The sequence below is a fragment of the Oryctolagus cuniculus genome, chromosome X, assembly GCF_051225735.1.
Source record: "Oryctolagus cuniculus isolate XC-2025 breed Fujian yellow rabbit chromosome X, ASM5122573v1, whole genome shotgun sequence".
In the NCBI taxonomy this organism is placed as follows: domain Eukaryota; kingdom Metazoa; phylum Chordata; class Mammalia; order Lagomorpha; family Leporidae; genus Oryctolagus; species Oryctolagus cuniculus.
The window spans coordinates 129,761,953-129,786,072 of record NC_142888.1 but is presented as its reverse complement, the minus strand read 5'-3'; the positions used below and the strand labels follow the sequence as shown (position 1 = coordinate 129,786,072).

Here is a 24,120-nt window from a genome sequence, read left to right as displayed (position 1 = left end):
AAAGGGCAGAGTGCCATGGAATAAAACAAAGAAACTGACAGTACGAGTCAAACATGAAACAACAGAGAGAGAACGTACTTCGGGTTCAGGAAACAAACATATGCATAAGCTCTGTGTTGGAAAAGAGCTTTGAGATAACCTAGGGAGGAAGAGGCCAGGGTGGTTAGAGTATGAGAGATAAGGGGATATGTGGCACAAAACAAGGATTTGGGAATAGGTAGGCTGAGAGTAGTATGCCCTCCGTGCCACGCACAAACAGCTTGGATTTTATTTTGAGTGCAGTGGGGAAACCACTGAAAGTTCCGGGGAAAGAAAAGGTCAAGATCACATTTAAGCAAATGATGTTGGAAAACAAATTAGACATCCATATGCCAAAAAAAATGTGAACGTTGACCTAAACCTCATGCATTATAAAAAAATTAATGGACTGTGCATAGAAATGTAACTATAGGGGCCAGCTCTGTGGCCTAGTAGGTTAAGCCTCTGCCTGCACCCTATATGGGTACCAGTTCGAGTTCCGACTGCTCCACTTCCAATCCAGCTCCCTGAAAATAGCCTGGGAAAACAGCGGAAGATGGCCCAAGTGTTTGGGGCACTGCACCCACCTGAGAGGCCCGGAAGAAGCTCTTGGCTCCTGGCTTTGGATTGGCCCATCTCCAGCCATTGTGGCCATTTGGAGAGTGAACAACTGGATGGAAAACCTCTCTGTCTCTCCCTCTGTAACTCTGTTTCTCAAATAAATAAATATATACTTTTTAAAAAATTCACAACTATAAAACTTCTGGAAAAAATATAAATCTATGTAACCTTAAGTTTGGTATGGAATTCTTGAGACTTGAGTGACATCAAGGGGCCTGCTCTGTGGCAAAGTGGGATAAGCCTCCACTTGCAACCTAGCATCCCATATGGGTACAGGTTCAAGTCTCAGCTCCAATCCCAGTCCAGCTCCCTGATAAAGCACCTGGGAAAACAGTGGAAAATGGTCCAAGTTCTTGGGCTCCTGCACCCATGTGAGAAACCTGTAAGAAGCTCCTGGCTCCTAGCTTTGGCCCAGGACAGTCCCAGCTATTGTAGTCACTCGGGGAGTGAACCTGTGGGTAGAAGCTTTCTCTCTCTCTCTCTCTCTCTCTCTCTCTCTCTCCCTCTCTCTCTCTCCCTCCCTCTCTCCCTCCCTCTCCCTCTCCCTATCTCTCTCTCTCTAATTCTGGCTTTTAAGTAAATAAATAATTTTTAAAGAAGGACATGACACCAAAAGCACAATCCATCAAAGAATGAAATGATAAAATATTCCTACCTTAAAAATCAAAGACTTGTTCTGCTAAGGATACTGTTAAAGAAAATATAAAAGGAAGCTACAGACTGGAGAAAGTATTTGCACATCAAATATCAGAAAAAAGGCTTGTACACATTATATATATATAGAATTTTCAATTCAGTAATAAGAAAATAAACAACATGATTTTAAAATAGGCAAAGCATTTCAAGATACAATGCAAAAGAATACAAGATGAAGGCAAGTGATGAAAAGATAAACTCTGATACATTCACACAATGAAATGTAGCTCATCAGCAAAAAGTTATTGATGCATATTGATGAAACTCCAGGGAGTTATTCTTAAAGAAAGACATGGAAATATGGGCATGTATCTTTATATCTGGGTAGCTTTGTGTGTATTTGTTTCCTAATTTGGAAAGCACCTGAAAGCAGTTAACAAGTAACAGCAGAACTGCTGCCCATATCTTGGTTTCTAAATACTTTCAGGTAAAGAAGCCATGGTGCCTAGGAATTAGTTGATTTCATGGCACCATGACATAACAATTAGCTGATTTTATGGCTGAAGCAAAGAAAGTTCAAAATGAACTTGGGGGCCGGCACTGTGGCGCAGCAGGGTAAAGCTGCTGTCTGCAGTGCCTGTATCCCATATAGGAGCCCGTTTGAGTCCTGCCTGCTCCTCTTCCAATCCAGCTCTCTGCTGTGGCCTGGGAAAGCAGTAGAAGATGGGCTCAAGTCCTTGGGCCCCTGCACCCATGTTGGAAACCTGGAAGAAGCTCCTGGCTCCTGGCTTCGGATCTGCACAGCTCCAGCTGTTGCAGCCAGTTGGGGAGTAAATCAGTGAATGGAAAACCTCTCTCTCTCTCACTCCCTCTCTCTCTGCCTCCCCTTCTCTCTCTGTATTATTTTGATTTTCAAATAAATAAAATAAACCTTAAAAAAAACTTTGGGCATCTTATACCAGATTTTAAGATAATTCTCAAAAACTGATGAGAAGTGTCCAAAGGACCGAAGAACCAGTTGGAGGGAACTCTTCTGGGCTAATTCTGGGACCATATGAGCACTAAAATAAATAATGATAGTAATATATTCTAATCTAGTAAAAACTGAACAAATAAGTTAATTAATGAGGCACAGGAGAAATTACTTGACCATAAATGCCAGCCATTAAATATAGAATATATGAAAGAGTTAGAAAATCATCAATAGATGATAAGACTAATGGGCAAAAAAATTATTGAGGAACAAGATATTTATAGCCTTTTTAAAAAAAACATTAATTAATTAATTTGAAGGGCAGAATTACAGAGAAAAGAGAGAGGATTTTGTGTATGTGTGTGTGGGCGTATGTATAGAGAGAGAGTGGAGAGGGACAGAGAAAGGGAGGGAGAAAGAGAGAGAGAGAGAGAAAGAGATGGATCTTCCATCTGCTGGCTCACTCTCCATGTGGTCAAGTGGCCACAACGGCCAGGTTGAAGCCAAGAGCCAGGAGCTTTATTCAGATCACCTACATGGGTTCAGGGGCCCAAGTACTTGGGCCATCTTCCGCTGTTTTCCCAGGCATCTTAGCAAGGAGCTAGACAGGAAGCAGAGCAGTCAAGACTCAAACCAGTGCCCATATGGAATGTTGGCATCGCAGGCAGCAGCTTAACCCACTATGCCACAACACTGGCCTCAACATTTATAGTCTCAAAGTATTTTACCATAAGTTACTTACAATTTTCAAAGGAACAATCTACTTCACATTCAAGAAACTTGGCAGATACCACTTTAGTCATGTGACCAAATTTAATCTCAACATAGGGAGAATTATCAATAAGGTGCCTTTGGACATCATGTACTCATAATATAATATTGCTTCTGTGCCTCACATGGATCTAGTCAAGGAAAACTCAAATGGACAGATGTCCTAGAAACTATTTCATCTGTATTCTCCACAAATATTCAGGTCAAGAAAATCAAAGTATGAGAAAGTGTTCCAGATTAACAACTAAAGAGATATGACAGCTAAATTGAACGCATGATCCTGAATTGGACCTTCTACTAAGAAAAGGACAGCAATTGGTCTAATTGTAAAGTTTTAACATAGACCATATGTTAGATAATAGTATTCTCTAGGTACCAAAATTATTGATTTTATAATCATAATGTAGCTATACACTGGAATATCCTCAATCGGAGGAAATATGCAGAAGTATTTGAGAAAAAGAGGTAGTACACATGAGAAAGAGAAAAAGAGACAGGAGTTAGAGAAGTAACAAGAGGAGTAGGCAGATGAGGAGTAAGAGGAAAGAAGGAAGACAAACAGAGGGAGGGAAGCAGTAAGGTGGGAAAATAGAGAGAGTGAAAACAAAGAAAATGGGACAAAATATAAATACTTGTGACTACGTGTAAAAGAAGATACATATGATAGCTTCTGCAATGTTCAAATAAAAAAGTGAAAAAATGCACAAAAGGTAACAGAATGAAAGCAAAATAACAAGAAAAAGATGAAACAAAAAGAATTAAGACAACAGCTGAATGAACCCTTTCACTCTTCTTCAGATGATTAATTTACAATAAGCATAACATCTTCTTCACAAGTGATTGTCTGTACGAATGAGCGTCTGCCAGATATTTATCCCAACTTATTTTGTAAAGCAGGATAATAGTTCAGAAAGTTTGTCCCCGATTTTTATAAACTTTGATATTTACTAGACTCATTTTCATTGGTATCTAAACCCTCAGTGATTTTTGTTTCACTTCAGTGAGTTTTGAGTACAAACCCTTACACAGAATTGTTTCCAAAAATATTAACAAGGAAACTATTCTTATCAATTGCAAATTTAACAGTCTAATGATTGTATGCTATTAGAAGATAAAAATAATTTGCTGCGTAGCTGAAGATGGACTATAGGTAGGGTAGAGGTCATATACACAAGACAAAATATAAACCACCAAATCCCAAGACTTCCATCCCTTTTTTACCTCCATCTTTTGAAGAATGCCCTTTTCAAAGATCAGGCATTTCAAGGACTAACATGACAATTTAGGTGGAAACCAAGAGGCAAATGCAGCCGCAGGGCGATGGGCTGCGGAGTTTTCTCCAACTTCTTTCCTTATGTGTTAACACCACATGCAAACATGTGAGTGTATCTTGGGGCGGTATGAGAAAATGGAATCACATGGCTGGATGGGCCTTGAAGCTAGGAATGTCATCCTGTTCAGACTTGACTGCATCCTCCTCTGTGCCCCATAGAAAACATGGATGCTTTTCACTAAACAACCTGGGTGTAAATGCACCCATAGGTAGTATAGTTAACTATGCAACAAGCCCACCACAGTATTTATCAAATGTGACAAGTAGCAGTGAGGAGTAGAATCTGTAAAATTAGCCATCTGACCTGCACAGGGAGAGCAGAAGAATTGTCCTCTCCGCGACACCGGAAAGCAGAGGGAAGTCGCGGAGACTGACTGTACTGTTACCCCATGAAGGCAGGGACTAGCTGGCGTGCTCCTGGCTTCTTCCCTAAAGCTGCTCACACTCTCTGCAGCTGCACTGCTCTCCATGGCCTAGCAGGGCCTGCATGCTGCGACTCTATCACTCTCTGGCAATTGTACTTCAGTCACACTGGCTTTCTTGCTGTTTCCAGAGCCTCTGCCTCTGAGCCTTGGCCTCTGCTCTTCAATGAGGCAGGGCCGCTGCTATGGCATAGCGGGTGCTGGTTCGAGTCCCGGCTGCTCCATTTCTGATCCAGCTCTCTGCTATGGCCTGAGAAAGCAGCAGAAGATGCCCCAAGTCCTCGGGCCCCTGCACCCATGTGGGAGACCCAGAAGAAGCTTCTGGCTCCTGGCTTTGGATCGGTGAAGCCCCGACCATTGCAGCCATTGAGGGAGTGAACCAGCAAATGGAAGATCTCTCTGTCTCTCCTTCTCTCTCTGTTAACTCTGCCTTTCAGATACATAAAGAAATCTTAAAAAAAAAATCAAGGAGACTTGCTCCTCCACTCCTGTCAGGTGTTAAAGCAGAAGTCACCTGCTTTTTGAGGTCTTTTCTGGACATCCTATCAATAAATTTAAACTATAGGGAATTGGTAATATCCACCATTTTTAATCTATAAAAATGCCACTCACTGTGGCAAAACCTAGTAAAATTTCATCTCCCTCCACAGCAGTCCCTATCTCGTTTCACTGCCTATTTCCCCCTTGGCTTTCATTACCATATAACCTGATCTATAGTTTACGAATTCGCCGGCTTGTTATATTTATCCTCTATTGGTGCATTAAGTACCATGATGATAAGGATCTTTGCTCATTGCTGAAGGCCCAGATCCTAAAATGGAACCTCCCAAATTGTAGGTGCTAAATATGTGTTGTATGAATAAATAAGCTTCATTAAATCTAGAGTGGTGAGACTGGGCAAGCTAGCTACTTAGTGGCAGAGAAACTGAAACATGTGGCATTCTGATACAGTGATATGTGAGACTCTTCCCTATTAGAGATTAGGTAGACACAAAAACGAAGTCAGGGGCCAGCACTGTGGCATAGCTGGAAAAGCTGCCACCTTCAGTGCTGGCATTCCATTTGGGCGCCACTTTGAGTACGGCTGCTCTACTTCCCATCCAGCTCTCTGCTATGGCCTGGGAAAGCAGTAGAAGATGGCCCAAACCCGGAATAAGCTCCTAGCTCCTGGCTTCAGATAGGCGCAGCTAGGGAGTGAATCAGCAGATGGAAGACCTCTCTCTGTTTCTCTCTCACTCACTGCCTCTGCCTCTCTGTAACTCTGCCTTCAAATAAATAAATAAATCTTTAAAAAAAAAAAAAGGAATGAAGTCAGTGTACTCCTCAGCCAGTATAAAGTCCCAATACAACCAAACCTCAGTAGATAGAACTGTAGTATATCATCCACACTGATGTAATAATTTCTTAGAGTATTAGAAATAATGTGCTCATTACCCTTCAGGAAAAAAATTTCTTGCATATTCTATGAATGTTGCTGGCATAAATGTAATATAGGACTCCTTTGTGCATCAAAATATTTTCATCTTGTTAAATCTGTCTTTACAATAAGATCTTTGTCACTTCTCGGCCTTTTGGCTAAGATCAAGTGTAAAATAAATCTTTGTCTCTTTGTTCTAAAATAGGTATAGGTTCTCTTTGATCTCTGAACTTTCATTATCTGAATATTTCCTACAATGATGTGCTAACTTTTTTACACAAATGCATTACCAAAATCTACTAGATTAATCCATCTTAGGTTGCACATCCTCTTGCACACCTATGCAAGAGGATGTGAAGCATACTGCTACTGTGTCTTTGAGGATAGTGTCTTGAGTTAACCTTGTTTAAAACACTTTATGTCTTGTGGCTATCCTCTTTCCCAGTTGTTCAGTAAAAGATCTTCTAAGAAAGTAAAGAAACCAATGAAGGAAGTAAGCAAGACAGCAAGGACTAAGTTGTCCCCAACTCCTTCGAACTGTGAATAAAATGATGAAGATGTACAAAACTTCAAAGTTTCTACAAAGAAAAAGCTTGCTGACACAAAAGAATGTGAGCACATGAGCAGACATGTCACATTTGACACCCAATTACAAATGCACCCTCAGTGGGCAGGCTTTGTAGCATAGAGGGTAAAGCCACTGCCCGTTTTGCCAGCATCCTATATGGGTGCCAGTTCGTGTCACAGTTGCTCCACTTCTGATCCAATTCCCTGCTAATGCACTATGCAAAGAGGTGGAGTGTGGCCCTAAGCGTTGGGGGCCATTGCACCCACATGGGAGACCCAGATGAAGTTCCTGGCTCCTGGCTTCTGCTTGGCCCAGTCTTGGTTATTGTTGCCATCTGGGGAAAGAACCAGTGGATGCAAGATCTCTCTGTGTCTCTTTCTCTCTGTCTCTGTAACTCTGGCTTTCAAATATATAGAGAGAAATCTTAAAAAAAAATGCACCCTTAGGTTAGCCAGAGCGTTTAACCAAGCAACATGGATGCAGTCACCCATCATGAATTCTCTTTTCAATCTCTGCTCTGTGCAGAGATTCTGACAATGGTTCACAGCCAATCACCTCTGACTGCTCCTGCGGGGAAGGGAGGATTCTCTCTGTCCTCTTTCAGATCTACACATGCATGAACCTCAGCTGTTTCCTGTTTAACTCATTCCTTCACCAATCTGGTTTCCTTACCTACTCCCCAAGAGTAAGAGTGACCACAGCCTCAAGCTCCCTCTTCTTACCATCAGACCTCAAACAAGCATGCCCTCCAATGATAAAACCTCTCACGAAGTACTCATTTGCTTATTTTATTTTGCTAAGCATTACTGCTGGCTTGTAGAGCACATATTTAATGCATAATTCCATTATTGATCTATCAGTACATGTACATGATCATGTAGAAGGAAAAGGTTCCCAATTCTGTACACTGTGTACTGCATGGTATTGTGGCTCACTGCATATCAACATATCAACTGTTGTTGTTTATCAAGTATTAAGTAACTAGATAGAGACTATTATAAAAAGTTTATATTTTACAGAAAACCTTGGTGGGTTGTTAAATGGGAGTGAAGAGGGTTTTGGTGATATGTAGCAAGTCGATCAACATTTTCCTGTGGGTTACAAACTTGTTTTTTCCACCTAAAATAGTAGAGTATTGGCTTCTGTTCTCTAAACATTATCTCTATTTTCAATTAAAAATTAAGTATTATTTTAAATGCATTATCTTAATTTGAAAGTCATTAAATATCTCTAAGTTAAATTGACTCTACACTTGAACTATTCTATTACTTGAACTGGTTTTAATAAAAAGCCATCACCCATATTAATATTGGGTAGGAAAATATGAATTATATTAATTGGGAAAGGGAATTAAGACTAGTGGATTGGTCTTCTGGATTCACTTGATTTTTTTATTTTGATGGAAAAAAATCTAGAGATATTCTTTCTCTTGCTTTAGTTTTGTGTAACAGAAATGTATTCTACATCTCCATTACTTGTGCTAACACTACCTCTCACCTGGTGTTCCAAGGAGCATGTTCGCCTTCTGAATCTTGAGTAAGTAGAACTTCTCTGTTGAAGTATCTGTTATCATAAAGCTCCTGCAAAAATACTGGCATGTTTAGACACTTACAATATATTTACACAATAAATACATGGTATATGCAACATATCTAATTTTGGAAGCATGCTCATATTCAATGTCATAACTAATTTCCCTATCAGTTTGAGAAAGGCACTGTATTTCACATGTAGGAAAATTCAGGATTTACAGAGATGTAACAATTTACCCCAAGACACAGAGATAGTAAATCCAGCAGCAGAATTTCAAAAAGTTTAAACCCTGAGCTAAATGTTCTTCCCACAGTGCTACACAGTCACAGTATAAAAAGAAAGCTGCCCAAAGCCTTCTATTTTCATGATATCTTCTCCAAAATATCCACCAATATAGAACAAATATTCTAGAAACCCAGAGAAAAACTGGAGTAGATAAAAATAGAGCTCCTTGGGCCATGGGCCATGAAGGGGACTAGAGTGGTGGGCCATATAAGATTTTCTGTCTTTATCAGAACAGGAACTAGATATTGGCTTCGACCCCCCAGATGAGACGTCTACATCTCATGGTAAACACAGCAGTTTAAATCTGGAGGGCTACCCGATATCCTGTCCTAGATACTAAAATAGCAATATTAATGACAGTGATAGCGATGATCATGTGAATTTTAGTAGTGTTTACATATGAGACACTCTCTTATTTGCTCCCCACATCAACCCTAAAATGAGGTACTATTATCATCATTTATAGAAAAAGAAACTGAGAGTAAATGATACCACTTGGCCAAGGTCACACAGATGGTAGGAAAAGGGTTAGAACTCAAGTTGCCTTGATCCAGAAGCTCCCCCTTTAAGGTAAGGGGTTGGATGGGTTGAATGTTGCAATATCATCAAGATAATGGTATGAACTCTTGATTCTGAACCCCAAACGCTCTCCAATCCATACTGTTCATCCTGCTCAAATCAGTTAATGACAGTTCTACTCAACGATTTCCTCAGGCCAAAGAGCAAAGGATCATGCTTGAGATGTTTCTCTCTTCTCCCAGCCACTTTCAACTCATCAGGAAATGCCCCATCTCCACTTCTATCTCCATTGTTACAATCATGATCAAAGCCCCTATCATCTCTCACATAGATCCTCTTTCTCCATACTCCATTCCCACTCAGAAGTCAGAGTCAGCCCAAATTTTTCTAAGTAAATTCGATCTTGTCACTCTTTTGCTTTCCAATGCACTTGGGGAAAAACCTAGAGTCATTACTAAGGATCTCAAAGTTCTGCATGATCTGGACCCTGCGACCTCTTAAATCCTGTTTTCTACTACTCTTTCCTGTTTCACTTATTATAATCACATATTCCACTTTGCTTCTTGGTACCTGCCAAACTAGTGCTACCTAAGGGCTTTTGCCTTCTTTTCTTGTCGTCACTGAGGGTCTCTGCTCTCAGAAAGGGACCAGACATGTGAGCTCTCCATCTCCCCAAGTTATTAGCAAGTTATTCTGTCTTATCTCCATGGCAAGGGTCAGAATCACCCAGCTATGTCCATCTTCCAGTATGTTTCAAGGCAACTAGCATAGTACCTGTAACCTAAGAAGTGCTTACTAAGTATGTTACTGAATAAGTAAATTATCTGACCCCAAATATATCAGATTAAGTCTAAAGACTTGTTCCTCTTTTTAGATAGTGCCTGTGAGTGCCCAATAAGGTGAATACTGAGTAAAATCCTTTAAAACAAGTGACAATCAGGGAAAAAACAGCTGCCTCAAAACTCACTTTCTGACAAAATTCTTTATCTGCTTGTCAAAATATTCACTCTTTCAGTATGTTCCAGCTCCCAGAAGCTCATATATTCCTATTCTATATTCATAATAAATAATTGTGCATCTCCTTCAAGCATGTCGAAATCTCCACTGAGATGCGCACAGTTTGAAATACAAGAGTTGATCTTTCCTTATTCGTGTTAGTCTAGCTCAACCTACTGCACACATTGAGTGCTTTAGCAATGTTGTCCTGTGGCTAAGGCACCAAATGGGATGCAATGGATATACACACACAGCACACTCACCTTTAGAATCTTATTCCTGATAATACAAATCATTCCCACAAGATAAATCCGATCCTCCCAAGGAAGAGTCGAGTTAGTTGGTGCATCGTAGTAGCTGGTGGGAATGTGGGCAGCAAATAATGCAAAAGGCTCTAAAGGAGACAGGAACACATATGACAATTGAACGGTAAGTTGGATAAACAAGAAAACAGATCCCTTCCACAAAAGTGTGCTGCTTGTCAGCCTACTGACAATTTTCAAAATTCTAATTTTTCCTGTTTTCCTTTTTTCCTGCAACCCTTCCCAAGATGGTCCTTATCAAAACATGAAGAAGTCGTAACAGAGAATCAATTATTATGAGTTCATGTTGGTTTTAGCCATCTGTAATAATATTTACCTGTCAGAAGGTTCACTTTCCTTTATATGTTCCAGCCCCCAGCAGCTCATATATACCTATTCTATATTGTAGCAAAACCACTTGTAAATGATTTTGCCTCTTTGAAGTATGTATGAATCTCCACTGAGATTTCCAGTTTGAAATACATGAGCTGAACTTCACTTACTCATGTATACTAACACAACCCTGTGGATGAATGTTCTGATCTGTTCTCCTTTATAAACACCACATGGATATTAAGTGTTCATGTGTATGTAACTTGTGTGTATATTCATATGTAATCAAGTAAGATTTTTTGAAATGTAACTGACCCTTAATTTCCAAGAAACACAGCAAATACATCAGCTGAACTTTGTATGAGCTAGTTTTCATTGTTTGTTTACTTATTCATTCATTTCTCACATCTTCACTAAGATTTGTTACTACATACTCTTCTAATTTTTGCTCTGCTGGGTTGTAGAGTGCCATCTCACGAGTTTTTACACTTTCTATTCTTTGCTTATTAGTAAGGTTGACCATCCAATCCAGATGCTTTAGTGGCCCCAAAGCAACTAATGTTAATTAACTTATTAATTTGTTAGCTTGCAGTTCCTGAGACCTCAAAAATTTTAAGTGGGGGCTGTCTTTCTGGTATAGTGGGTGGGGCTGCCGCCTGTGATACCAGCATTCCATATAGGCGCCAGCTTGAGTCCTGGCAGCTCCACTTCCAATCCAATTCCCTGAAAATGGCCTGGAAAAGCAGCTTGGGCCCTGGTTTCTTGCTTCAGCCTGGCCCAGCACCAGCTGTTGTGGCCATCTGAGGAGTGAACCAGTGAATGGAAATTCTCTCTCTGTCTCCCTCCCTCCCTTTAACTATCAAATAAAAAAGTAAATCTTTAAAAAATTATAAGTTGAACCCCATATCCATATATAACACAAATCCATGCTTTGATTTCCTGTGATATATATTCAAATTCCCAGAGAAATGCTCTTCTTCTAGGTCAGTGGACAGAACTTTACTGATCATCTTACTGATTTCTAGGTTTTATTTTATTAACACTTAAATGTTTTTAATTTTTTAAAATTTTTGATAAACATATAATACCTGTATATTTTATGGGATACTCTGAGTAGTTCAATACATGTATGCAACATGAACTGATAAAATCAGGTAATTACCACGTTCACTCTAGGTTTTATATAAGGATACCTCAAAAGTTTCATGAAAAAATGGATTGAAAGATAGTGCACATTTTCCATTAACTTTTTTTAACTTTTATTTAATGAATATAAATTTCCAAAGTACAGCTTATGGATTACAATGGCTTTCCCCCCCATGACTTCCCTCCCACCCGCAACCCTCCCCTCTCCCGCTCCCTCTTCCCTTCCATTCACATCATGATTCATTTTCAATTATCTTTATATACAGAAGATCAATTTAGCATATATTAAGTAAAGCTTTCAACAGTTTGCACCCATAAACAAGAGTGTCAATTTGTTAAGTCAACAACAGGAGTCACTGCGCACTTACTCCTCATGTAGGATCTCTGTCCTTAATGTGCTGTACATTGTGATTTAATGCTATAACTAGTACTCAAACAGTATTTTACACTTTGTGTTTCTGTGTGGGTCCATTAACTTTTTAAAAGCTTCCTCAAATCTGTCCTTAATTGCATTTTAGAACTCCAGACGCCAACCAAGGGATCCTATGCACGATTTAAAACTCACCAAGGCCACCACAAAATCAGCTTCCTCTTTACCACTGTGGTATTGCTTAATTTTCTAATGGTTTATTTTATTTATTTATTTATTTGAAAAGTAGGTGACAGAGAAAAAGTAGAGAGAGGGAAGGAGGGAAGGAGGGAAGCAGAGAAGGGGGGAGAGGGGGAGAGAGAGAGAGGGAGTCTTCCCACAATAGCTGAGAGAGAGAGAGAGAGAGAGAGAGAGAGAGAGAGAGAGTCTTCCCACAATAGCTGGGGCAGGGTCAAGCTGAATCCAAGAGCCTGGAGCTGCATGTAGGTCTCCAGTGTTGACAGCAGGGCCCCAAGTACTCAGGTCATCTTCCACTGCCTTCCCAGGTACATTAACAGAAAACTGGATTGGAACCAGAGCAGCCAGTATTCAAACCAGCAGGTAGCGGCTTAACTCACTGTTCCACAATGCTGACCCTGTATTGCTGTATCTTTTAATTTCTGGCAACACAGAGTCCCTTTATTTTAAGTTTTCATATGCATTACATTTCTTTTGTTGCATTTCAGCAGTAATTTCCTTGTTTCAGAAAAGCAGAAAGCCATCCTTATCAGCTCAGTCTACTATACTTTTGCATGAGCTTACCTTGTACATTTCACTATTAGTTTTTTTAAATTCCAATTAATGTATGTAAATAGAAAGTTTGGCCATGGAAATAGAAAGTTTGCAGGGCCAGCGCTGTGAAGCAGTGAGTTAAGATGCGGCCTGCAGCAACGGCATCACATATGGCCACAGGTTCATGTCCTGGCTGCTCTACTTCCAATCCAGCTCCCTGCTAATGCACCTGGGAAAGCAGCCCAAGTGCTGGCTACTGCACCTACGTTGGAGACCTGGAACAAGATCCTGGCTCCTAGCTTCAACCTGGCCCAGCCCTGGTCATTGTGGCCATTTGGGGAGTGAACCAGTGGATGGAAGATATTCTCTCTCTCTCTCTCTCTCTCTCTCTAACTCTGCCTTTCAAATAAATAAATTAATCTTGAAAAAAACATGAAAATTTGTAAATACTGAGTGCAGAAGACATTAATGTTAGTAATGAGGAAGTTACATAACTCATTGACATCATCTAGAGACGATAAAGTGAACTGCTTACCACTTTGTAAAGCAATATCTTTTACATCCAGAATGAACTTTGCATATTCATAAGCGTCATGTTCAGTATCTCCTCTCTTCAAATAACAGCCAAATTCAATGTGTTTTTCTACTAAAAAAAGAATAGACACAAAACAATTCTACATTTGCACTTTATCATATTCTACTGTATAAGTTCATACAAGCAATGTCTTACACTAGATTTTACAAAAATATTTTATTCCCATGAACATTAGCACTTACATGGCTATTTATGTTGTATCTGTAGGGTAAGGTGCAAGCAAGAACCTTATGCACAATGGTCTATTGTGTTTATAGCACTCACACATTCGTGCAATATTGGGGATTTGTGGTTAAACAAGACTTAGTAGAGGAGAGATTTTTAACATTATAATGTTGGATATTATAAAACTACTCCACTGAATGTTTGCCTCTTGTCTCTTAAAATCTAAAAACTTATTTTTTATGTACCAGAGTTTGACATAGGAAGTTTAAGAGCTATCTTCTGGTAGACTTCATTCTTCTCTTCATCGTGGAGAAGGTGTAATAATTTTTTGCCCACAATCTCTTCCTGGAAAGAGGAAGAAGAAAACGGACAGGGATAAGGAGAAATTTTGTTAGACATGCTAATACTGTTCAGTTCCTCTATCTCCTTACCTCCAACGAGCTTATCCTCTATTCAACCTCAGTCATCTATGGCTATATTTTTTTTTAATTTTTTATTTAGCAAATATAAATTTCCAAAGTACAGTTAATGGATTACAATGGCTTCCCCCCATAATTTCCCTCCCACTCACACCCCTCTCATCTCCCGCTCCCTCTCCCATTCCATTCACATCAAGATTCATTTTCAATTATCTTTATATACAGAAGATTGATTTAGTATATATTAAGTAAAGATTTCGTCAGTTTGCACCCACACAGAAACACAAAGTGTAAAATACTGTTTCAGTACTAGTTATAGCTTTACTTCACATTGGACAACACATTAAGGACAGATCCCACATGAGAAGTAGGTACACAGTGACTCCTGTTGTTGACTTAACAAATTGACACTCTTGTTTATGGCATCAGTAATCTCCCTTGGCTCTATTTTTTTTTTTTTAGCTTTTATTTAGTAGATATAAATTTCCAAAGTACAGCTTATGGATTACAATGGCTTCCCCCCCATAACTTCCCTCCCACCCACAACCCTCCCCTTATCCACTCCCTCTCCCCTTCCATTCACATCAAGATTCATTTTCGATTATCTTTATATACAGAAGATTGATTTAGTATATGTTAAGTAAAGATTTCATCAGTTTGCCCCCACATGGAACACAAATTACCAAATACTGTTTGAGCACTAGTCGTATCATTAATTCACATTGAACTACACATTAAGGACAGAGATCCTACATGGGGAGCAAGTGCACAGTGACTCCTGTTGTTGACTTAACAAATTGACACTCTTGTTTAAGGCGTCAGCAATCTCCCCAGGCTCTAGTCATGAGTTGCCAAGGCCATGGAAGCCCTCTGAGATCGCCGACTTTGATCTTATTTCGACAAGGCTATAGTCAAAGTGGAAGTTCTCTCCTCCCTTCAGCGCAAGGTACCTCCTTCTTTGATGGTGTGGCTATATTTGTTATACCTTTCAAAATACAATTCACTGTGCCCCAACTCTATGACCACTATTTCCTACCTTTTCAGTATACTCAATTCAAGCACTCCACCTCTAAAAAAATTACTCCACCCACTGAGACCTCCAGTTCATTCCTAACACATTTCTACTGGGCATTATATCCCTTAAAACCAAGCTCAAGACCAGCGCCGCGGCTCACTAGGCTAATCCTCCGCCTTGTGGCGCCGGCACACCGGGTTCTAGTCCCTGTCAGGGCGCCGGATTCTGTCCCGGTAGCCCCTCTTCCAGGCCAGCTCTAAGCTGTGGCCAGGGAGTGCAGTGGAGGATGGCCCAAGTCCTTGGGCCCCTCACCCCATGGGAGACCAGGAGAAGTACCTGGCTCCTGCCATCGGATCAGCGCGGTGCGCCAGCCGCAGCGGCCATTGGAGGGTGAACCAACGGCAAAAGGAAGACCTTTCTCTCTGTCTCTCTCTCTCTGTCTACTCTGCCTGTCAAAAAAAAAAAAAAAAAAAAAAAAACAAGCTCAGATTCACTGGCCATTATGACCATTCCTATGTGTTCTTGCCTTTTGCCAAGTTTTCCTGGGAAAATCAAAACTTCTAACTGCTCATCTATCCTACACCTTCACCCAAGCAATCAAATGTGGATGGAGAAAAACCCACAGCCATGCATTATACTATTTGAAATTGGTACTCAGCTCTTCCCAGAAATCATTTCCACGGACAATTTGATCTCCTATTCTTCAATGTGACTATTTCTTGACTTTTCCTCCTTCTCCAAACCTCTAAACCCTCAGTCTCTTCATTTTTCACTGGCCTAATTTCTGATTTCACTGAAGAAAAAAAAAAGTCACCATCTCCCTGGCACCAAGTTTGCCAACATATCTGTTCCTGCTTCTAGAGATGTGCTTTCCCTCCTATTCCAATTAATAAGTTCCTAAGTTGAACTCCTTTGTTTATGCACTGCATCTCATTTTTCTCTTGAATACTCAGATATCATTCTAGAAATTCTCTCCTTACTCCTATATCATCAATTTTTCCATTCTTACTGGGCCTCCCTACAGCACGCATGCAAATGCTTTGTCAAACGTGCTATAGTATCTATTATATTGAAAGCCAAAAAAAGAAAGTCTAAAAAACTCAAAACCTTCCTTGCTGCTATCTCCTCTGTTCCAGCTGTAACACTACTTCTAAGGCCAATTTTGGAGCAAAAGTCCTTGAAATGAACTACTGACTAACTTGATATCTCTCTTTCATTTACTTAATATACTTTAAAACTATGCTAATCTTTTTTTCCTAACCACTCCACTGAAACTGCTTCTATCAAAGTCACAATAACCTCCATCTTGCCAAATCCAACAGCCAACTCTCAGTCCTTGTTTTACCTAATATTTCAAAATTTTATGCAATTAATTAACCCTTCTTTCATCAAACTCTTTATTTGGCTCCCAAGACATCACACATACAGATACGCTTCTACCTCAAAGCCTACTCCACAATTTTCTTTGCTGGATCTTCCAATCTTATTCCTGACTTCTAGGTATTGGAGTTCCCCTGGCTTACTGGTTGGACCTTTTCGCTTAATACACTGTCTCCCTAGATGGTCTCTTCCAGCTCTATCTCATTAAATACAAATATCTGTTAATGACTCCCAAATTCTCATTTATAGTACAGACTTCTCCTTGAATTCTTCTAGCCTTAGGTCCCAGAGGCAACTAAAAAATTTTCAATTTTGAGAAATACAAAACAGAGCTCCTGGTATTTTTCCTGGAAAAAAATATACTTTTCCCTCAGACTCTCATTTCAATAAACAACATCATCATTTACCTATTTGTTTATCTCTGACGTGCCTATTATCTCCAAAACTCATTAACAGCAAGCTCTATTGTTTCTAACTTCAAAAATGCACACAGAATTGTCCCACTTCTCATCTCCATCTCGGATTAATCCAATAGACTTAACTGGTCTCTCTTCATCTATTCTTGCCACACCTCTGCCAACATTCTATTCTCCACAGAACAGCAGGGAGGTGATCCACTGAAGTCAGATCACATTAAGCCTCTGCACAAAGCTTTCTACTGGCTATCCAACTCATTCAGAGTAAATCTAAAGTCTTTAAATTAGCCTTTACTGCTGTATATTCTGCATCCTCGTGGCTATTGAGTTTTATTTCCTCTCACTTTCTCTCTTGCTGCTCCCTGAACTCCAGATCCATGTAATTCCTTGCTCATATCCAAATACACCAAGCAGATATTTAATCCTCAATCCATGTGAAATACTCATCCCCAGTCATTTATAAAGGGCTTTATTATCAACACATAGAACAGAATTTGGCATGTGAGTACTAATAAATATTAGTTGAATGAATGAACAATGCTGTACCATGTAGTTGAAATATGGAGACAAATGGATAAATTGAATAACAGATAAAAAAATAAAGAGTTTTTAATGTGATAGGAACAAAGTCATAAAGTATCCTTTGTAGTTGAGTAACAACTTTGGGTGATGAACTACAAAATTCAAATGATTTTAACTGATTAATAGTAATAATCTACAGTCAATATTTAGAAATAAATATTTAGGGTCCATTTGCAGAAACAGCCTATGAGTTGGTCAGCGCTGAAATTTAGCAGATGGATCCTGTCTTATTCATGAAAAGGCTTGGCTCCTGAATAGAATTACATTAATTTAGCAAACAAAACTTTACAGAATTAATAGGCAATATACTTTGACAGTGAAAGTCACAGATTAAAATATTGTCTTTGCAAAGAAATGTAGATTACTATTCATTAAACCTACCATTTTCAATAAATTCAATGAAATTATTTGATTGGTTTAGTCCCAAATGCAATTTAGATACCAAATCAAGTTATCTCATCTCAGTGGAGATCACTCATTCATTCATCTAACACATAATAAACCACTGCTCCATGCCAGACTTTGTTCTCAATAGAGGAATGAAGGACAGCATTGTCACATAAAAGAATTCCCATTCCCATGAGTTTCTTATTGGTTATTTAGGGATGAGAATATTGATAATAAGACTTACAATTAGCCACCAATTAAATAATGAGCATAACAATCATTCCAGTGACCTGCTCCTTTGTTGGAAAAAGGGCAGAGACCTGAAAGCATTATCAACCTCGTGTTCTTTTTCTAGATCTTTGGCATTTGCTCTTCTTATTACACAAGGCAGAAAGATCAACATACTTAAAGCTTAATGAAGCGAGGATAAATACCAGTGAAAAATTAAGGAGATTTTTCAAAAGCCAAGTTTGAATACCTGTTAGTTGTCACACAAATATCAGTATGGTCCCAGTCATGCAAAAAAAAAAAAGAATAAAGGAGTGGTTGGCGCTGTGATGTAGTGCGTAAAGCCACCGCCTGCGGTGCCGGAATCCCATATGGGCACCAGTTCAAGTCCTGGCTGCTCCACTTCCGATGCAGCTCCCTGCTAATGTACCTGGGAAAGCAGTAGAAAAAGGCCCAAGTCCCTGGGCCCCTGCACCCACCGGGGAGACCAGGAAGAAGCTCCTGGCTCCTGGCTTCGGATCGACCCAGCTCCGGCCATTGTGGCCATCTTGGGGGTGAACCAGCGGATGGAAGATCTTGCTCTCTCTGCCTCTGCCTCTCTGTAATTCTGCCTTTCAAATAAATAAATCTTTTCTTAAAAAAGAAATTCATTCCACTCCATGTCACAGTCAAGAAGTATCTCCAAGAAAAAAAATATTTTTTCGTGCCTGAGACATTCACAGTAGACACGCATTAGAAAACTTCTCAACTCTAGAGGACACAGGAAAGCATAAGAGCCTCTGCAAGAAATTCAGGCTGCGTATTACATCAAATGAGACTTGTCAGTAATAATTCTCTTCTATTGCTGGAAGTTCAGGAAGAACAGAGCAAATCTTATCCCAATTATCACAAATTAACCGTGTACCTATGTTCAGACTCTGCTAAATTCTGCCGTTAAAAATGTAATCCATTGGGGCTGGCACCATGGCGCACTAGGTTAATCCTCTGCCTGCAGCCCTGGCATCCCATATGGGTGCCGGTTCTAGTCACGGTTGCTCCTCTTCCAGTCCAGCTTTCTGCTATGGCCTGGGAAAGCAGTAGAGGTCCTTGGGCCCCTGCACCCACGTGGGAGACCCAGAAGAAGCTCCTGATCCTGCTTTGGATCAGCGCAGCTCCGGCCATTGCAGCCAATTGGGCTGCAAATAAAAATAAATCTTAAATAAATAAATAAATAAATAAATCTTAAAAAAAAAACAATGTGTGACTTCATTCTCATTTAAGGTTTATGTAAAGATAGAACAGTTATGCCCTTATTTTAAGTACACCAATCTCAGATAATCAAGTCTATAGTTTAAGAGTGATAGTCCAAAAGATGTCATCTCATGGGTAACACTGCGTGTTTGTGTGTGTGTGTGTGTGTGTGTATTTGGGGGTACTTCAAATGTCCAAGGGTGAAAGAGCCTCTTGAAACGTAAAACTCAGCAGGGGGAGTTGGTTGCACTGTGGTGTTGTGGGTAAAGCTGCCATCTGGGATGCTGGCATCCCACATGAGTGCCAGTTAGTGTCCTTGCTGTTCCACTTCCAATCCAGCTCAATGCTAATGGCCTGCGAAAAGCAACAGAAGATGGCCCAATTGCTTGGGCCCTTGCATCAGCTAAGAGACTTTGATGAATTCCAGGCTCCTGTCTTTGGCCTGGCCCTACCATGGGAATTGCAGCCATCTGGGAAGTGAACCAGAGGATGGAAGATCTCTGTGTGTATATGTATCTCTCTCTCTCTTCTCTCTCTCTCTCTCTCTGTCTCTCTCTCTCTAAGTCTGACTTTCAAAATAAATACATACATAGATCTTAAAAAAAGAAAGTGAAAACCCTGGAACTGAATACATTAAGAAATAAACGTAATATAACAAACAGCAACACTATGAAAAATCTTCATGTAACAGGAAATGGTCACCAGTCTCACTCAACAGCCAACACGGATTATGTAATATCTGATATTTGAGGAGTTTTCTTATCTTCACTATAACAAATTACAAACTGTAGAGGATCACACTCACAGTTCTTTATTTTAATATAGATTTTAATAAGATCTCCCATTTCTATGATAAAAATTTTCTAAAGTCCAATTAAATTCAATAAACAACTCTAATATTTGCATTTTATTCAGTTGTTTTAGTATCCTACAAATACAAACTAAATTTGGAAATGTAAACTAAGATAATGAGAAATAGAAAGGATGGATTCTAGCATCTGTGAATCAAAAGAAAAGAATATTAAAACTCTTAGTTTCAAAGAGATCCATGGAACATGCTGACATCACTAACTAGTGAAATAAACTAGCCCAATTCCAACTTAACCATACGATAATCTAAGCAACATTCTGTTAATTTCCACACTCCAAACTCAAGTACTACGGATTTCTGGGGCAGGGTTTGGCAAGTTCGTGAGAGAACTCTATGGATTGAAGAATACACAAGAAAAACAACAATCCAGATGAAAGATGTTTCGTGGGGGAGGATCTGTGATGGTGGATGTACATATGAAAGCACCATTATAGGTTTAATGTTCGTGTCTCTCCACAATTAATATGCTGAATACTAATTCTCAATGTGATGATATTAAGAAGTGGGCCTTTAGGTGGTAATTAAGACATGAGGATACAGCTCTCATGAGCAGAATTAGTGTCATTATAAAAGAGACTCCAGAGAGATCATTGCCTCTTCTGTCATATGAGATTACAGTGAAGTTCATACATCTATGAACCAGAAGTGGCCCCTCAACCAGGCACTGCACCTTGAACTTGGACTTTTCAGACTTGCAGGCTACAAGCAATAAATTTCTGTTGGCCATAAGCCACTCAGTCTATGATATTCTTTATAACAGTCTGAATGTACTAAGGCGTGTAGTACTTTCATATTTAAGTAATACAGTTGTTAGATGTGCAGCCTGAAGATCCACAAAAAAGCACTAGGGAATTATATATTCCAAGTCGTCAGTATTATCATGATGTAGAAAGCTTTCCCAAAGGAGTCACAGTTCCATCAAAGGGCTCAGGAATGAGTGATTTTTGGACACCAGAGATCCTAAGCACAACTAATGTGTAGTTGCCCCCAGCAATATTTATGACATTGCAAATCCACACAATTGTTTCTACATTGCTTCTAAAGTAGATCATTATTTGTTCTTTTATATAAATAAAAACCAAATCAGACACGGATTGGATTCCACGAGTCAGCATAAAAAGTCTTGACATTGTTTAATCTATATGTGACTGAACCTAAAGAAATGTACAAAATCAAAATCAAACACCCACCCCACATCGCACCACCTCTCTTAGCAACAGCTCTCTCCTCTCCAAGTAGTCACCTCGGAGACTAGCCACGGATTCTGAGGAGACTGCTGTTTTATAAGGTGCATGCTTTTTTAGGGATTGCCTCCTGGGGCAGATTTCAAACCAAAAAAGCAAAACGTGTTTCCTTACCTCATATCAGAATGCTTTGTATAGATTTAAAACTGAAAGCAACAGAGATGAACATAAAACACGGCATACTTTTGACAACACTGTGAGCATCTTCTCTTTTGAATTATTTGCTCCCAATAACAAACAATAAACCACTAAGCAATAAACCAGAGCAATCCACTTTCCCAAAAGCTTGTAGAACTTACGGGCAAATAGCCAAGAAGAGGTGAAATATTTTCAGACACGTAAATAATCAGTCCATCTGTGCTCAGTATAACCATAAAGGCATCTAACGACTAATGAAGAGAAAATAATAATGTAATTAAATAGTTAACAATAACGAAATGATAGCTTTATTTCTAAATGCAAATAATCATAATAGAACACTGAAAATGTATTACAATCTTAAATATCAATAAAGTAGGTACAGAATTAATTAAAATGCTATTATTCTACCTCCTACACAGAATCTATTTAACCTTAAGCATGAGATGTTTATCAAATGAGATGTCACTTAGACAAATTTCAATGTACACCCAATTAACACAAACATGAGCTAAGAAGACTTATTTCCTTTGAAGCACATTTAATTTCAAAAGTACTAAGGATATTTTAAGGACACTTTCATGCATGGTTGGTTTAGTCATTTACTTATAAATGTGGATACTGTCATCACTTTCCTGCTATATATTGAGTAAGATATATAAAAAAATGCTTCCTAGTACAGAACATCTAAAATGACAAGGGGCCAGCACGCAGCAGGTTAAGCCTGCATCTGCAACCCTGGAATCCCCTATGGGAGCCAATTCAAGTCCCATCTGCTCCGCTTCCAATCCAACTCCCTGCTAATCTGCCTGGGAAACCAGCAGAAGATGGCCCAAGTGCTTGGGCCCTTGCACGCATGTAGCAGACTCAGAAGAAGCACCTGGCTCCCGGCTTGGGCCTGGCCCAGCCATGGCCTTTGAGGCCATTTGGGGAGTAAACCAGCAGACGAAGACTCTCTTTGTTTCTCCCTCTCTCTCTGTAACTCTGACTTTAAAACAAATAAGTAACCCTTTTTTAAAACACTATTCTCTATCTTCTACTATGTATTTTCTACATATGAAATAAAAAACAAAAGTTCTCTTACTTGTAGGGTCATTTGATTGAATTCTTCATAGTTACGAAACCGTGGCATCCAACTTGATTTTATGATTCCTGGATTGCATGTCAGAAAAAAGGAAAAAGGATAGAGAAACATCACTTTAAAATGGTTAACTGGGGCCAGCACTGTGGTATAGCAGGTAAAGCCACTGCCTACGGCTCTAGCATGGCACCAGTTCGAGTCCTGGCTGCTCCGCTTCCCATGTGGCTCCCTGCTAATGTGCCTGGAGAAGCAGTGAAGGATGGCCCAAGTACTTGGACCCCTGAGCCCATGTGGAAGAAGCTCCTGGCACCTGGCCCCTGGCTCCGGCCTGGCCCAGCCCTGGCTGTTTTGGCCACCTGGGGAGTGAACCAGCAGATGATCTCTCTCTGTGTAACTCTGTCATTCAAATAAATCTTTAAAAAAAAAATAGAAAGCACAACAATGATAATAGGAGACCTGAATGTCTCTCTCTCTCTCTCTCTCTCTCTCTCTCACACACACACACACACACACACACACACACACACAAGGATTAGCTATTGGTACTAGATTTCTCAAAGTTACAATTAATTCTATAGAAAAGATTCTCATGAGAAAACAGTGAGTGGCTAATCACAGAATCATAATCACAGAAATGTTTGGAATTTTAAAAGGCCTTGAAGGTCATCCAACTCAATTTCTACTCCAACAACTTTATGATTAGTTCTTTCCTCCTCTTGTGTTCTACCAAAACCCAGTATCCACCAAATTCTTCATAAGGACAAGGGTTCTAGGCAGATCTAGACCCCCAAAGACCTTCTCAACTCCCCGTGAAAATATAGAATTTCACTCTTAAGTTTCATCTCATTAAGCGTTAAGCAAGGATTCTTAACTGTGATGACTTTATCTCATGTCTCTTCAAAGCTGCTGGAACTGTTCTGTCTCCCACCCATTCTAGTCCATTCAAGGTTTACTGGTTTCCCCAATGAGCAGTGGTCCTGCTCCAGTGCTTACTCAGAGACTTTCCTAACATCTACTCCCTTCACCTCCTCCAACCTCATCTACTCCACTAGTAAAAACAACCTCATTGACACAAGCCTTCAATTTCAAGTGATATAAATGGTTTGTGTCAATAAGTATTAGTTACTTCTCCTCACCAATAGTACACAACTTTGATCCCTATTGAAAATGTAATTCTGATAGTGGCTATTGGTTTTCCAGTTGGCATGAGTCTCAGATTCTGTACCATAAGTAGATTAGAGTAACAGAGAAGTAATACCTAAGCAGAAGAGCTTCACATTCCTCACAAAATAGGACAAAGAGGCATACAGCTGGGTAGGAAGTGGGAATCACATGAAAATTAAACCAAACTAATT

The 24,120-nt window shown here is 39.6% G+C and overlaps 1 protein-coding gene across 1 annotated transcript in view; it reads right to left on the bottom strand.

The window, feature by feature from the left end:
- The window catches only part of PASD1 (PAS domain containing repressor 1), a 53,170-nt gene that overhangs the window by 23,726 nt on the left and 5,324 nt on the right, over positions 1–24,120 (bottom strand). The window contains exons 3-8 of the mRNA XM_017350860.4: positions 22,769–22,836; positions 21,846–21,935; positions 14,020–14,119; positions 13,550–13,660; positions 10,356–10,486; positions 8,257–8,339 (exon numbers count right to left, since the gene is read on the bottom strand). Of these exons, the coding sequence (XP_017206349.1) occupies positions 8,257–8,339; positions 10,356–10,486; positions 13,550–13,660; positions 14,020–14,119; positions 21,846–21,935; positions 22,769–22,836 (583 nt within the window). The remainder of the gene's footprint in view (positions 1–8,256; positions 8,340–10,355; positions 10,487–13,549; positions 13,661–14,019; positions 14,120–21,845; positions 21,936–22,768; positions 22,837–24,120) is intronic.